Source organism: Girardinichthys multiradiatus, chromosome 10 (genome assembly GCF_021462225.1).
Source record: "Girardinichthys multiradiatus isolate DD_20200921_A chromosome 10, DD_fGirMul_XY1, whole genome shotgun sequence".
NCBI lineage: Eukaryota > Metazoa > Chordata > Actinopteri > Cyprinodontiformes > Goodeidae > Girardinichthys > Girardinichthys multiradiatus.
The window spans coordinates 4692241-4707518 of NC_061803.1; the positions used below are offsets into that span (position 1 = coordinate 4692241).

Here is a 15278-nt window from a genome sequence, read left to right on the forward strand (position 1 = left end):
CAACAGTCCATTTAAAACAAATAAATGTGAAGCATTGTGTAATTTAGGTTCACAGTTTCTAGGTACTTCTAATAATCCTCAATGTTTTGCTTCCTTGGGGTATCAACGTGGCGTGACAGAAGCGGATTTCTATTAGCCGCTGTCCACTAGGAAGAAGGAGGACTCACTACAAAACAGGTGAGCAGGATGGTAGTAAAACATCAAAGAGTGACATCTTGTGATTACTAAGTTGTCAAAACAATCAGGAGATGCTATTTATGTGCCTAGTCCGTTATATACACTGTCTACATCATCTATAGGTGATTGATTTATTTATGTTTATTGTCTTATTAATATTTATGTTTTTTGTTTTGTTTGTCTGTTTGCTTAATTAGTTTGATCTTTTATGCTTTTTATTCTGTCTGTAGGTGTTTGACCTCTATAAAGTAGTTGGTGTTACACTTTATGGCAAGGGTTTTAAATCCAGACCTCAAGGGCCGGTTACTGACAACTTTGGCAATATTCTTGGTTTCAACAGAGCTGAATCAAATAATTAGGTAAGTAGTAGTTCTCTGACAAACTGAGCTATGGACCAGGGACTAGGGATGTGCAATTATCATATCCTTCAGTTTTATTGGTCGGTTATCAAGTTGTAAAATGTTGGTTTAGAAGTGTAAAATCCTTTCTTAATTCAATTCAGTTATTTCTGCATGTATGCAACACCATACGTTTCATACAGAGCCCGGCGAGCGTCAGCGCGTAAAAAAAAAAACTATACCGATGCAAATCCGTGCTCACGCTAAACTGTGCGCTTCAATTTGCAATGCATGTGCACAGATTACTCAGTGACATCTGTCCAGGGTTTGGACGCTCAACCCACACCTGCGAGGTAAGGTCATAAGATCTGTTGGCATATATAAACTTAAGGCACTGCCATGTTTCCATCTGCACACTTCAGCACACTGTATTTTGAGGTATGTGTTGCCTCTAGGAGTGGTTGCCTAGTGGTTAGAACAGGAGGTTTTTGTTCCAGAGGGGACACAAGGGGTCAGGTTCATATCCCACAGATTACCACTCTGGGTCCCTGAACAAGACCCTTAGCCCCAGAATGTACCACACAATAGCAGCCCACTGCTCCCTGTAAGGGATGGGTTAAATGCACAGGACAAATTTTGTTGCAATGACCAATAAAGATGATTATTATTATTATTATTATTCGTTCTGACTTCCTGAACAAAGAACACCACCCAGCTTGTTGATAATGTTTTGGGAAAATATCTTCTTGTGATACCCTGTAATTGTTGGTCAGGATTTTGGGGAAAAAGATAACCATAATTTTAATTTATTTCTTTTCCAGATTGACTGCAATGCTGTCAATGAGATGACAGAAGAACAATTAATGAAATATGTGCTTAAAATCAGTTATCGAATGGCAATACAGCAGTACTGTAGAAGAAGTGGCTGTTCTGGAAGGGGCCACATCTGTTTCCTGTCAAAGCTAAACCACAGGTTGAATGCAAAAGAGGTCACAGAGATCAGCGTACAGAAAAGCTGTCTGGTAACTCAAATGCTGTAAAAACTGAGCATGCTTTTTAAATGGGTCTTTTTGAAGAAGTCAGTGGCCATCTTATTCAGGTAAAAGAGAGAAGAAGAGGGGGTACCAGACATTTGAAAGCACCAAAGACTACCACAATGCCACAGCTGTTAGAGACTGGGAAATATGGGATTTTGTTTTTTTCCAAATGGAAAAAGTAAGCTTGGATATGTTAGTGAATTTAATTACACTATGTGTGATTTTACAGAGGAAGAGCTGGATCCAGTGACCAGCTTGGCTCAGCAGTACAAGAAGCGAAAAGTTTGAATGTTACGATTGTATTTGTCATGTAAAAAAAAATGAAAGAGACATGAGTGAAACACTTGATGCTACTGCCTCAAATATTGACTCGGGCCCTCGAAAGTGAGTCACCACAAGCAACACAACAAGACACTGCTTTCTCAGATAAAACAAATGATGCTGCCAATACAGCAACCTCTGCGAGTGTATCCTGAGATTCTGTAACCTCCCTGTCAACAGAGCATTTCATGGAAGAAAAATGTAAATGTAATTGTGTAAATGTGCTCTTGACTGGCATTTCTGATGTTGAAATGAAAAGTTGGTTTCTTTTGTTTGTTTTTCATTTTTGTTTTCAAGTCTGTACTGCGGACTGGATTATAAATTAATGTTTTCATTCAATAGGGCAGTCCTTTTTTTTATATGATGCAAACTGTATTTACACAACCACATAAAACATTTTGCCATGTTACAAATAATGTGATGCGCCCTGCAAACTAGGCTGCAAAGTTCAGGAAAAAAAATCTTCTGCATTGCTTTGCAGTGATGTGGTGCATTGCAATCAACTGATGATACACAGGCCGGGTTTCAAGTTGAGCAGAGAAGTACTGAAACTTTACATGAAGCCATCATGAAGGTCTGGTAAAATATTGATCATCTAATCTCATATCCAAAGGTTACCAAAGGGTTGCCTCCCGTTCCCCCTCCTTTTTTATTTTTGGAGTGGTTTTTCTGTTAAGAATGCATGTTTTAGGGCAGTAGTTCACAGGACTAATCATTTGTAGCTATGTTAGTTTCAGAGCTTGAGTGTCCCATTGTTTATCCTTGAAAACCACAAATAAAACTTGTTTGAACATAACCAGAAAATACTCAAATGTTTTTGTCAAACTCTTAAGCTACTCAGAAACCTCTTGGTATCTAGCCATCACCATCTATTGTTTTTATAAGTGAATAAATGTATGTGCAGGATCAAATTTGGTTTTATGTCTCATGAAAAACATAAGGTTTTTAATACACTCAACGCTGTGAAAAATGTATTAAGGGTTATCATGCATTTGTTGTTGTGAAAACAGCTATTCAGATGTTCTAAATAGATCTAAATGCTTACTATGAGGGAGCTCTTAGTCCAGGTAAAACATTTCACTGCACTATACTGTGGAGGCACAAAATATGAATAGAAGGCCTTTATAAGGAAGACATTAAAATAGGGTTTCGCAGATGGTGGTCCGAGGTACGCAGGAATCAGGAGGGTGGCAGCCGGCGTGATCCAATGAAGTCATGAGAGACTTGAGTCTTTGTTCATGGAACTGGATTGCTTCCTTCCAGAAGACGGTTTATCCAGGCAGGATTCAATGCAAGGCAAAATCAGGTTCAGGAAACCTTCAGGATACAAAGACAAAGTTACTTGGTGTACAAGGCAAGGTCAAAGGCAAAGGCAATGTGGCTGAGTAGTACCACTAAGGGCAACACTCTGGCAGTGAGTTGCTGGCAGCCTCCTCCTTAAATAGTCCTCTGCAGAATAATCATGGGAATAGCGAACACCTGTCACCTCTCCTCCAGATTCCACGCCATCTAGGGGCTGAGCACAGCAAAAGCACCAACAGACACACAAAGCACAGATCCTGATAAAATGTTGTTTTTGACCACATTGCCTTGCACGTGACGGGGGAAGAGGCGGTAGACGCCCAAAATCAAGGTTCCTCAAAAGCATGTCACACTACATCTGGTTATGATACAAGGTTACAAATCAAATACTAAACATGACATGAAGTACACCAGAAGAACCCTGGTGTGACACCACTACCAATTTAGCAGCAGCGTAACACTAAATGAAGAGTCATACTCTGTGGATCTACAAATCTGGGTGGCTTGGGGACCATCAACTTTCCATGTTGGATTTCACTTTGGTACATTTTATTTTGACTTAGAACCCAGAAATTCTGACTTCTGAGAATAGAGCAAATGCAACAAAGGGAAAGGTAAGCCCAAAATTATTCATACCCCTGGCATATTTATGATTAAAATTTAATTTAATGCAACCAAGAAGTTTGTTTCTGACAGGAAACAATGTAAAAAGAAAATCAAATCTGAACAAAAAATGTTTTTAATTATACTTGAATTAACAATAATGTATATGCTTCTCAATATACAATAGAAAAATCTTTATTGGCATAGCACATCATAGCAATTAAACCCTTCTTATAATTGCTAATCAGCTTTTTACATGTTCCCTTTGGTATTTTAAGTCTTTGAGGTTTGAAATCCACCTTACCATCACCCTAATCTTTAGCTTTCTAAAAGCACTTTGCATCAGTACCAAGTAGTGACTCTGGCTGGGCTGCTCTAAAATGTTAAAATTACTTCCAGTCTGAAGAAACGTGTGTGGAATTATCTCTTTGAACCTAAAAGTGGCAGGTATATTAATACCTGTGAGGACAAAAGTTTGATTTTGATTTTATTATTGAAATATTTTCTGAAGGACTACGTAACACTGGTGAGAAAGCCTGATGATACTTCTTTAATTTTAATCTTTTGGATCCAATGTTATTTTTATGTTTTTAGCTAAGTCTATCTTTTATCAACATTTCATAGTTGTCATGATCCTGGGCCTTTGGTTCACATCCATTCCTTTGGTGATCAGTTCTGGGTCGTTTCAATTACCTTTGTAGTTTCCAGTTACTTTGCGTTTGGTCATATTCAATTTCATTTTCTCAAGTGTTTTCCTTGTGTTTACTCTGTTCAGTCATTGCCCATAGCTGTCCCCCATCAGCTGCTTCCACTCAGTAATAATCTCACCTGTTGCTTGTACTAGTAATCCCCTCCCCAGCTTGTACACATCCCCTGTTTTCACCCATCCTTTGTCAGATCCTCCTGTTAAATCCTACCTAAATGCAACATTTGGTTCCTTGCAAAACCACTAGAATATGACAATAGTACTGAACTTGTATTCATACAAAGTTGACTTTGACATGCATTATTTATTTTAAAATATAATTACTTCATAAAATGATTTAAAGAGCAGCAAAAATCTCAAAAAATAGACTTCTACTGAGTAATAAATGGATGCAGCATCACTGTCACAGAGATGACAAATAACTCAGCAGAAAGTTTGCCTGAGTTTCCAGTGGATGCGTTGGGACATGTAAAGCTGCTGTCTGCATCAGTTCCAGTAGAAGTGAATGTCACGAAGCCAGCTGTGGTCCCAATGATCTGACCCGTGATCCACGTCTGAAAGTCAGAGACCCGAGCGTAGACTTCCGGAAACCCAGCAGTAGCACAAGGTATCCCAAAACTTGTGATGCCAGCCTGGATCCACTTTGAGTTCTGCTTGCATTGCAGAGGTCCGCCTGAGTCTCCCTAATACAGCCGGACAAAACACATAAGAGTTCATTAACACAGTGACTTTGTACCCATAAACCTTTGCACATTTTGTCATGTTACAACAAAAAATATCAGCTAGACTGAAAGGCTGGGCAAGAACAGCATTAATTAGAGAAGTTGCCTAGAACCCTATACAGTTACTCTGGAGGAGCTAGAGAGATCCACAGCTCAGGTGGGAGAATGTGCTTCTCTTACACTCCACAAATATGGCCTCCATGAGAGAGTGGTTAAAAAAGCCAATGTTGGAATAAAATTAAGAAGTCTTATTAGCAATCCATGTCAGGGACACTTTCAGCATGTTGAGACCTGAACATATTTTCATTTCCCTGGGAAGCTGAAAAAAACACCACATATCATTCTTTACACGTCACCCCTGTACCGAAACATGGCGGTGGCGACATCATGCCGTGGTGATGTTTTCCTTCAGCAGGTACAAGGTAGCTGGTCAGAGCTGATGGGGGAGATAGATAGTCCCACAGTCATGGCATTGACTGGATTCTCCTGCCTTGTCTTCCTCTCATCTGATTTCTGCCAAGCTTCTAAACTCTGGACATCAACCTTGTTTCTGTGCTCCAACCTACGAGTTTTGCCAAGTCCTCGGATAACTAGTCTGATCTGTGCCTCTTTGTGTATGATCCTCCCCTGTCCAATGTCTCACCCTCTGGATTCTGGATTCATTACTGACAGATTCTCAGATTTTTGTATCGAATCAAGCCTGCCCATTATTTATTGTGACATCATCACACTCGCTTGCCGTTCTCTGGTTTCTGGAGAAGTAAGAGTAACTCCACAGTTAGCAGGATGAAGAGGAACTGTCTAGAGACAGACGGTCACATCCTTTTGGATTCCCAGAACAGATGAATACCTAGGTGAGCGTTCCATCTGGATTAAACCTCTCATACTGATCCTGAAAAGGTTAATGGTTTTCATTTTGACTCCTTCCAGATTCCCTGCTGTAACAGCCACTAAACTGTCCTCTTCCCTTACAGAGTTTCCGGTGTGCTCTTGCTGAGGTCTCCTGTCTGAACCAGTTTCAGATTTACAATAATTATTGTAAAACAAGCCCTGCCTGGCTGAATTTTCTGATCCTTTGTCTGGTTCACTACAGCTTTGTGTTTATCAAAGAAAATCCCAATAATGCGGGTTGTAATGTGACAAAATGTGAAAATGTTCTTGAGGTATGATCACTTATGAGCTGAGGGTGTACCTGTGGATAAGCTAATTAATGCTAATTACTGCTACTTGAAATGTTCTAACACCTTATTACTGCTTTTACCTGACATGTTCCTTTGTTCTTTTCGCCGGCGCAAATCATTTGGCTTGTGATGGTTGCGTCTGTTGGTATGTAACTGCAGGCGCACTGTTTGTTTCCAATGACAGGAATCTGGACCTGCTGTAGTTTCTCGGTCGCTGGCAAGGTCTCTGAGAGTGACAGTGTGAAAATCAGTTTTATGTAATCCAATTAATAAATTCTACTGTCCTATTTTACAAACAAGATTCTAAGCAGGATCCTCACGATTGCTCAAAAGTTTTCCCCAGCCGGTACTCCAGCATGAAGTGGCATTGAAGAACTGACTGCCGCTACCCGCGAGGCAGATAGGTCGTATGAAGTCGGTGAAATCGACCACCCTCCCGAGCTTCATCAAGGCGATGTCGTTGTTAAACAGGGTGTTGTTGAAGTTTGGGTGGACGATGACCTGGGACACACTGCGTAAAACCTCGTTAGCATTTGGACCAGCCTGAGTCTCTCTTCCGAGGTAGAGGGTCCAATCACTCACGGTTTTTCTGCATTTAAAGAAACAATTCATGCAATTAAAGAAGAGGAAAAGTATGGTCATTGTCTTATGATTTGACATTAATTTGTTGTTTTCTTTATTTTAAAACTGCTTTCTGTGTATCTTTTCAAACCAACTCTGCCTGATATCCCAAAGGTTTTAAGATTTCAAAACAGGGACCCCCCGGGGGCTGTTTGCGGCCTTCGGAACAATTTTAGGCAGCCGTCAATTACAATTCAAGAGTGAACCATATCCTGTTCTTCTTGCTGAAATATAAATAATTTAGACAAAGATGATCAACCTGAAAACTTTATAAAGTTATTTGCTGGTGTTTTTTTCTTTAACCAGACAACATTCCTTCCTGCTCCCGATTCGCACCCCTAAACACCTCCAGAGGGTTCTGTACAAGTAGGTTTCTGGTTGATGTGAGAGCAAAATGAACATTGCTTTTTGTAAAGACTCAGTCCCACCAGACAAAATCCTGCCCATTCCCACTTCCCAAAAAGGAACTATAAGATGGCAACATATCTCTAGTCCAGCAGCTTTTAAAGCCCAGACTCTAATCCAGATCACGAGCCAACGGGAAGTCAATCCGGACCCAGCACACATTATTTTTAGCGCCCTATGATTGCTGCAGAAAACCTATCAGGAAACACCAAGTTGAACAGAATCTTCTGTAAGATTAGTAATTTCGTGGATTTGCTCAAACAAATCTTGGGTTTTCCAACAACCTAACTGTCAGCACACCCTTTACATTGACATTTACAGTAAAAAAGAAATATTTGTCACAGCCTCTACCTGTCTGTCTGCGCTATGTGACTCAGCTGAGGTTCAACAAATAGCCATGTGTAAAGGCCTGACCACAGCCCTGCATGCTGCTGTAGCACTGTTCATTAATAATTCTGTTCAATGCAACGTGTGTCTCATGAAGCGGGAGATCAACTCTGCCAGTAGGTTTTGTCGACACACATATGATTGGAGGTTTTGGGCCGAATTTGTGAACCAGAGAGGAAACAAGCTAATGCTAGCCTAGCTTCTCAGCTAACAACTCCTTGCGCAAAGATCCTTATCAGCTCATCAGATTACAGAAGACCTTTTGTAGCCGTGTGTCAGATAGCCCTTTAAAAATTATTATTTGTAGATGTACTATATCTCTTACCCCATTTTAGGTTTCTTAGTGATCATATATTCATATACATGACTTGTCTTTTCATTTAATTAGGTTTGATACCTTATTAATGTGTAATATGGAAGTGGATGATAAAATAGTAGTTGCTGTCTCAAAAAATCCTGAACCTCATAATTGGAAAAATTATTAATTAGAACACAATCCTAATAATATTACAGGCCATGCAATATAGTGTGACTACAAATTGATTACTTTTATGCAGAACTCCCCATGATTTTACTGCAAATATATGTTTAGATAATATTTTTTAGATATTGTTGTTTATTTCATTCATATTTGTGTGTAAAGAAAGCAACTGTATTTGTCTAGGCAAGAAATATAATTAGGGTAATCAAGCTTAAGTAGCAATCTGAATTCTTATGATCTTTTTCAAACATTAAATGCTATTTATTTTGTTTGTAAGTAGCAAGCAGGTATAATAAAATAGATTTTCTTATCACAAGAAAATCTTGTGATAAGAGGCTTATGATCTTATCCAAAAATCAGATTTCCACCTCTGAACATGAAGCTTGAAAAAACGTGTTCTAATCTGTTGTTTTCTGTAGCGCAACATCCATGTGGTACGAAGGTTACCATAAACCAGAGACACTGAACTTGGACTTATTTGGACAAAACAAGACACTGAAAGGCGTCCCTATCAAACGCCTCAATTGTCACGTAGAACAAGAATTGAACTTATCGTGCAACATGAGACAGGGAAATGAGTCAGGAGATGCACAAATGTTTAACGTTGATTAAATCTTACAACTCTGTTGACCAACATTTAGCTATTACACAACCAGGGCAGAAGATGCAAAAAAAGGAAATTCAAGGCCCTCAGTGGAACCCTCTGTTTAGCTGTATGCAAGTATTTATTTGACCTTTTGCTTAAAAAAGAAACCAGATACAGTTGAAATCATGCATAAGTATATAACAAATTTGGTAATATGCTTAGGGTAACTGTCCAACTCAAGCTGTCCCCTCCTGGCTGATGTGTTGAGATGCTGCTTCAGTGTTTGACCTGTAAAGAATAATCTTTCTTCATGATGCACCAGTACCTCCTACTGTTAAACACTCGCACAGCATGATGCTGCCACCCACATACTTCTCTGCCGTGCAATTATTATTATTGCCAAACATTTCAATAGTAGTTTCATCAGACCGTAGGACATGTCTCAATAATTATGGTATTTTTTTTTTCCCTGACTGTACTAACAAACTATAATCTGTCTTTTCATGTTGCTTTTGGAGTAATGGCTTCTTCCTTGCTAAGTGGGCTTTAAGACCATGCCAGTGCATGACTAATGACTCTCCCTTACTAGCTTTTCAGAGGCTCTTTTGCTTCTGTTCTGTAGTTGATGCACACATTTTTCACCAAATATATATTCCTTCCTCTTTAGGACACAGTGCTCATTTCCTTTCCAAAATGGTGTGATTGTTGGACCTTTCCATGTAATTTATACTTGCATTGAAAGCATTGATGCAATGAGATTATTTTAAGACACTGAAATGTGTCCTTGGAGAAGAAACAATAGTTTTCTAATAATCACTTCCCCATTTGAGCCACAAAAACGGTCCTAATGAATCATAGTGTTTCACTTCCTCCACTAAATGTAAACCAAAAAAAGCAGCCCTGGGTAGATTTTGAGCAGAGTGTGTATATGACATGGTAGACAGAGGGAATCAGGTAGGAGTTTAAAGCGTCACGCCTCACCAATCCTTCCTGCTCAGCCTTCATGTATTCGACTACCCTACAAGGGCAAAAGGACAAAAAACCGAATCTTTAAAAAAATCACAGAATTAACTCCACATAACCCTTTTAACTAGTGCAAAAACGAGACATTAGATTTCACTCGAAAGAACCTAAATTGAGCTGTATGAATATATGGAGTTTTGTTCAGACATGGTGTATTTTTGGCCTGAAATTGGTGAAACTACTAAGCACGCTGCTGACCTCACAATATGTCCAGAAACACCTGCAGGAAATGCAATACATGTTCCTCATTTGCCCAGACACCCAGCTCTGCTGACGCCACAGCGACTCAGTTGGGGGTTGACACTGAGTTTCAACGGACCTCAATGTTTTTGTTCAGGATAAAAGTTATCCTGTAAAAGTCATCCAGTAATATTCGTCGTATTTCCTTGGAGGTTAGGATTACTGCTCAGTGTTTATATCTTCACATTATTGTGACTATGAATCTGAAAATATTATTTATTATTTAATATAATAAATAATATTTTCAGATTCATAGTCACAATAATTTAATATAGGGCTGCACGGTGGCGCAGTTGGTAGCACTGTTGCCTTGCAGCAAGAAGGTCCTGGGTTTGATGCATGGAGTTTGCATGTTCTCCCCGTGCATGCGTGGGTTCTCACCGGGTACTCCGGCTTCCTCCCACAGTCCAAAGACATGCCTGTTAGGTTAATTGGTCACTCTAAATTGCCCTTAGATGAATGAGTGTGTGCATGGTTGTTTGTGTGTTGCCCTGCGATGGACAGGTGACTTGTCCAGGGTGTACCCTGCCTCTCGCCCATAGACTGCTGGAGATAGGCACCAGCTCCCCCGCGACCCACTATGGAATAAGCGGTAGAAAATGACTGACTGACCATTTAATATTAATAATTTTATATTTTATCAAATAATATTCCGGTCTGTTAAGCGTTGTCCTGTGAATACCAGCCCAGTAAGACGATGGTATTAGGATGGTATTTATATAGCAACCAACTGGGGGTTTGAGAGAACAGAGCAGAGACACAAAGAGAACAAAGAAGCACTGATCCAGGAGTACTTTCTATGGGAAGGAAAAGTAAATGTTAATGGATGTAGCTCCTTTAGTCGTTTCACCTAGAAAGAAAGAACAGATAAACTCTGAGCCAGTTTTCAAGGATAGAGTCTGAAAGAGAGCTCATAGAGTTAATCACAGTAAAAGCTCAGTCAGCAGCCATGTCTAGGAGAGAGAAAGGGTTAAACACTGAAAGACAGGGCCATGTGGATCATCGGTAGAGGGTGAGCATTAAGTTGCTGTCAGCAGAAGCTCGGATGATGCCCCTCTCCAGAAAGGTGTCACAGGTAGACACAGAGTCAGGCCAGGTGTAGCTTCTAGGAAGAGAAAGTAGAGAGAACAAAGCTAGAAGCTTTAGAAGATTTATTTATTTATTGTTCTATTGTGTCTACACACAATAGAACAATAAATAAATAAATCAGAAACATTTGCAAAATCATGTCAGGACTCCAGGCAGCGTAGTTCATCTAGAATACTTTAAAAAGCCAACAGCTAAAGGAATGAAAGATCTCCGGTACCGGTTAAATCTTGACCTTTGGGCATAATTAAACCTTTTTCTTGATGTTAGCAGCCTGAACTTAGTGGGCAGAAGATGCAGAGGGTCTGTAAGGGTTGATGTTGCTTTCTTAGTGACCCTTGTTCTGAAAACTTGATTATAGGCTCTCAAATCAGCACCAGCAATCTTTGTACAGACCTTAACAATACTCAGTAACCTGTTTTATTTTCCACAATGAGGTTACTAAACCAGTTCAGCATTACAAATTGTTAAAACAGATTCTATAAATGAAAACTAAGAACATTAAATGAGATTGATGTCATGATTTAAGGGTATTTTGGTTTTTGTTTGTGTTTTAGTTATTCTTATTTCCAGTTTACGTTTTTGGATCTTACTTCTGTTTTCCTGGCTGTGCTTAAGTTTCTTAGTATTGTTTATGTTCTGTACGTTATGTTTTCCAGAATGGTTTGTACTGTTGGATTTCTGTTTGCCCTAGTCACATTTTGTTAACCCTGCATCTGTCAACCTGCAGTCAGCTTCATTCGATCCACCTGCATCATGTTAACACTTGTTTCACCTGTACGACACTCCATATATACACCATCATTCTGTTCATTTTTTGCGGAAACTTTTCAGTTCATGCTGTTTATGCCAAGCCGTCTTGCCTCCCTGTCCATGACTGTTTCTGCCACCACCTGCTTAAGTGAGTTTAATTTATTAACTCTTCTTTTACATTACAATGCTTCCTGCTCGTCTGCATTCTGGGGTCCTCCGCTACACCGCATCTGGCAATTGATCACCATTTAAAGAGGAACTAAGCCCCAAATCAAAATTGTTTTTGAAGATAAACTGCATAAACTGGGCCTTAAGTTTGCTACCTAATGTGCTATTTTACTTAGTTTTTTGAAAACCTGTTTTAATTCTGCAATATTTGTCCTAAAACCATCCTAGTGCTGCCCTCTTTGGTTAAAACAGTACAGCTTGGTACATACTTAAGTCATGGGTCCCGCCTTCGGGTATAAAACCATTTCACTCCGACATGCTACCGTAGGAATCAGGAATTGTTCCTCCACTGCTTCAGCATAGCTGGCTTCAGGCATCGCCGAGTCAGCGCCTTGAGCCACCGGCTTGAACTGATAAAACTAAGACCCACTGGGCTCCGTAAAGCCTCTCTTAACCTCCGATGATGAGGAGGGTGCTGCCACTTTCCCTTGTCTTCCTGACCACACCCCTGCTTAATCCCCTCGATAATCCACACATTGGCACCGCCCACTTAGATGGCATTTTTCTAAATCTGTGGGGGGGGCGGGTTTATTTTTTTACATGGGTTTAGTTCCACATAACACTATTTAAAAGAACAGCCTCTGGTTGGCCTTCTTAGATGACATCAGTGATAGCCTTAAAAGTTACCTTATTGTCTAAAATGGTGCCTAAATATTTATACCAGCTGACAATCTGCACCACTGTACTATTAATGAGCTTTTGTACAATCCTAATAGATTTCTTCAAAAATCAATCAGTATCTCTTATGTTTCCAAATCATTTAGCTGCAGGTGTGAGTAGTTGCACCATTGAATGGGTTGGTCTAAAACTGGACCATGTCCAACCTCCTTGTCCTGGAAGAGGTTAGCCATTTCAGAGTCGTCTGCAGCCAACTTAACTACCTATAGGAATAAACTGATGGAAAATGGTTAATTGCAAGGGTATGACATGGTATTAGGTTGGGATGAAATAGCAGCATGTGGGAATTAATTGGTGAAAGAGGTAATTAACCAGAAGCCTAACATGGTGTTGGTCATTTTGCTTCTTTTGTTATTTTGTTATGAAGCCTCCTTTTTGATAACTGATTTCGAGCATCGTGTGTCGTGAAGCGACATCTTTGGTTTTGTTGTGATCTTGTGTTTTCTATTAGTTTGGAATTTCTCTAAGTTCTTTTAGTAGTTTATTTTCTATTATTTGTTATGGTTTTCTTATGACTATTATTATATTCGTTGTATTCTAGTTCCCTTGTCTTTCTTGTAGTTTCTAGTTTAGTTTCCCTTTTAGTATATCTGTGTTTACTTATGTTTAAATATTTGTTCACCTATGCTCTCTGTTTACTAGTTTATTTTCTCTGTTCCTCCTCATCCTGGTTCCCTTTCTGTGGTTTAGGTTTTATTCACGGTCTGGGTTTCTTTATGGGTTCTTTGTTAATTATTAGGTTTTGGTGTTTCTTTTATTCCCTCTAGTTTCTCGGTTTACTTTAGTTAATGATTATTCTAGGTTCTTATGTCTTTACTGGTTTATTATCTTCGTCCATAGTTTTGCTTAGTTCTTAGTTCTAGCCTTGTCACCTTATCAACTGTTCACATTCCCTCAGTTCTCTACTACCTGGTCCACACCTAAATTCCATCTCATCTGATTACCTGCCTCAGTTTCTCATTGGTCCATACTCCACTTCCCTCTGTTCATAAGCTCTCTGTTTTTGTTTGTTCTTCGCTTGTTCCTTCCGTTCTCCACCCATGTCTATGTGCTTTTTGTACCATGTTCCTGCTAAGTCAATGTTGTACGTTGTGGACTTTTCGTCTTTGTTAAGTACCTGCAATGTTTTGCTTCGTTTTGGAAGAACCTTGGAAATAAAGCTGAAGACTCCTTTAAACATGCTGCTGCCTAGCTCTTGTCTGCACGTTGGTCACTCTAAACTACAGAACGCGACATCATGTTGCTAATCTTTTATCACATTTTATCACATCCATTTCTTTTTCATCTTTTTTTTTGTCTATGTGCTTCTTTGCTTTATTCTTTTCTTTATCTTTTTGCTAGGTGGTTCTGGTCCTTTTTGTAAAAATGTTTCCCTTTTTTCAGAAGTATTCCCACAGGGATCACAGATCTTGATGAAAGGGTCTTACGTTATAATGCAATGGGCTGCTGTGAGAACCCACTGGTTGTCGATGAGGGTCCCTCCACAGATGTGGTTCCCCTTATAGTGTACGCTGACCTGCCAGGGCCAAGACCCAGCAGTGGCGCCATCACCACCGACTATCTTTGTGTTCAGAGGTGCGACACCGCAGTCTGACAAACAGATGATTATATATCAGTCAGTTAAATAATAATTATTAGAATAATTAGCATTTTTTACAATTTAAAAGAGCAGAAAAAGTGAGTCTACACTTACCCTGAGCCTTCACTCCTGCAGGAAAAGGAGATATAGAAGTTAATGACATTTTGGTGATGATTAGTGTGTCAAAGTGAGCACAGGGGGCGCTACAGTTTGAGCCACTTTCTTTTTTATTACAGTGAACTTCGTACTGCACTTTGTTAATGTCTTATATTTAGAATCTATTTCACAGTAATAGCCAATTTTTTTATTATAATAAACAGTCAATCATGAACACATTCTAAATAATTACTTGACAAATAATTAAAAATAAGATAAAACCTTTTTAGTATGATCTCTTTAAGAGCAGAAAATCATTTTCACAGTTTAAATCACACAGTACACAGAAACTAAAACTGAACATAAGTAGTTTAGATTAATTGCTTTGTAACAGATAAACAGTAACAGTAATTATAAATAGTAAAAACCCCACCTTGCCCAAAGAGGACTGTACACATCCAGAGTACCCATAGAGTCGAAGTCGCCATGCTGTTCGCTGCCAAACCTCCTGCCTTCTGTGACTGCAAACCATCTGTAAGTTTTTGTTGAACATCTCTTAATTGCTTACATGTCTCATAACAAAGCAACCGCTCCCTCCCCAAACCGGTTTTCTACAGTATGCATTATGCACACGGGTTTGTCTGTGGGCCACCTTTTTTTATTTTCTTTTTTCATGTATGCCATGTTAACGTGTGTGTGCAAATGATAACTGTAATCTAAAACTCGAA

At 39.4% G+C, this 15278-nt stretch overlaps 1 protein-coding gene across 1 annotated transcript; it reads right to left on the reverse strand.

Moving 5' to 3' along the window:
• Positions 1 to 3896: 3896 nt before the first annotated feature.
• Positions 3897 to 15114, reverse strand: zgc:123217 (uncharacterized protein LOC641414 homolog). The gene is made up of 6 exons (XM_047376995.1): positions 14984 to 15114; positions 14569 to 14583; positions 14303 to 14465; positions 6708 to 6976; positions 6468 to 6613; positions 3897 to 5167 (listed from the first exon to the last, which is right to left on the reverse strand). Exons 1-6 carry the CDS (start codon positions 15036 to 15038, stop codon positions 4856 to 4858), a joined length of 960 nt encoding a protein of 319 aa, XP_047232951.1. The 5' UTR covers positions 15039 to 15114; the 3' UTR covers positions 3897 to 4855.
• Positions 15115 to 15278: the final 164 nt, after the last annotated feature.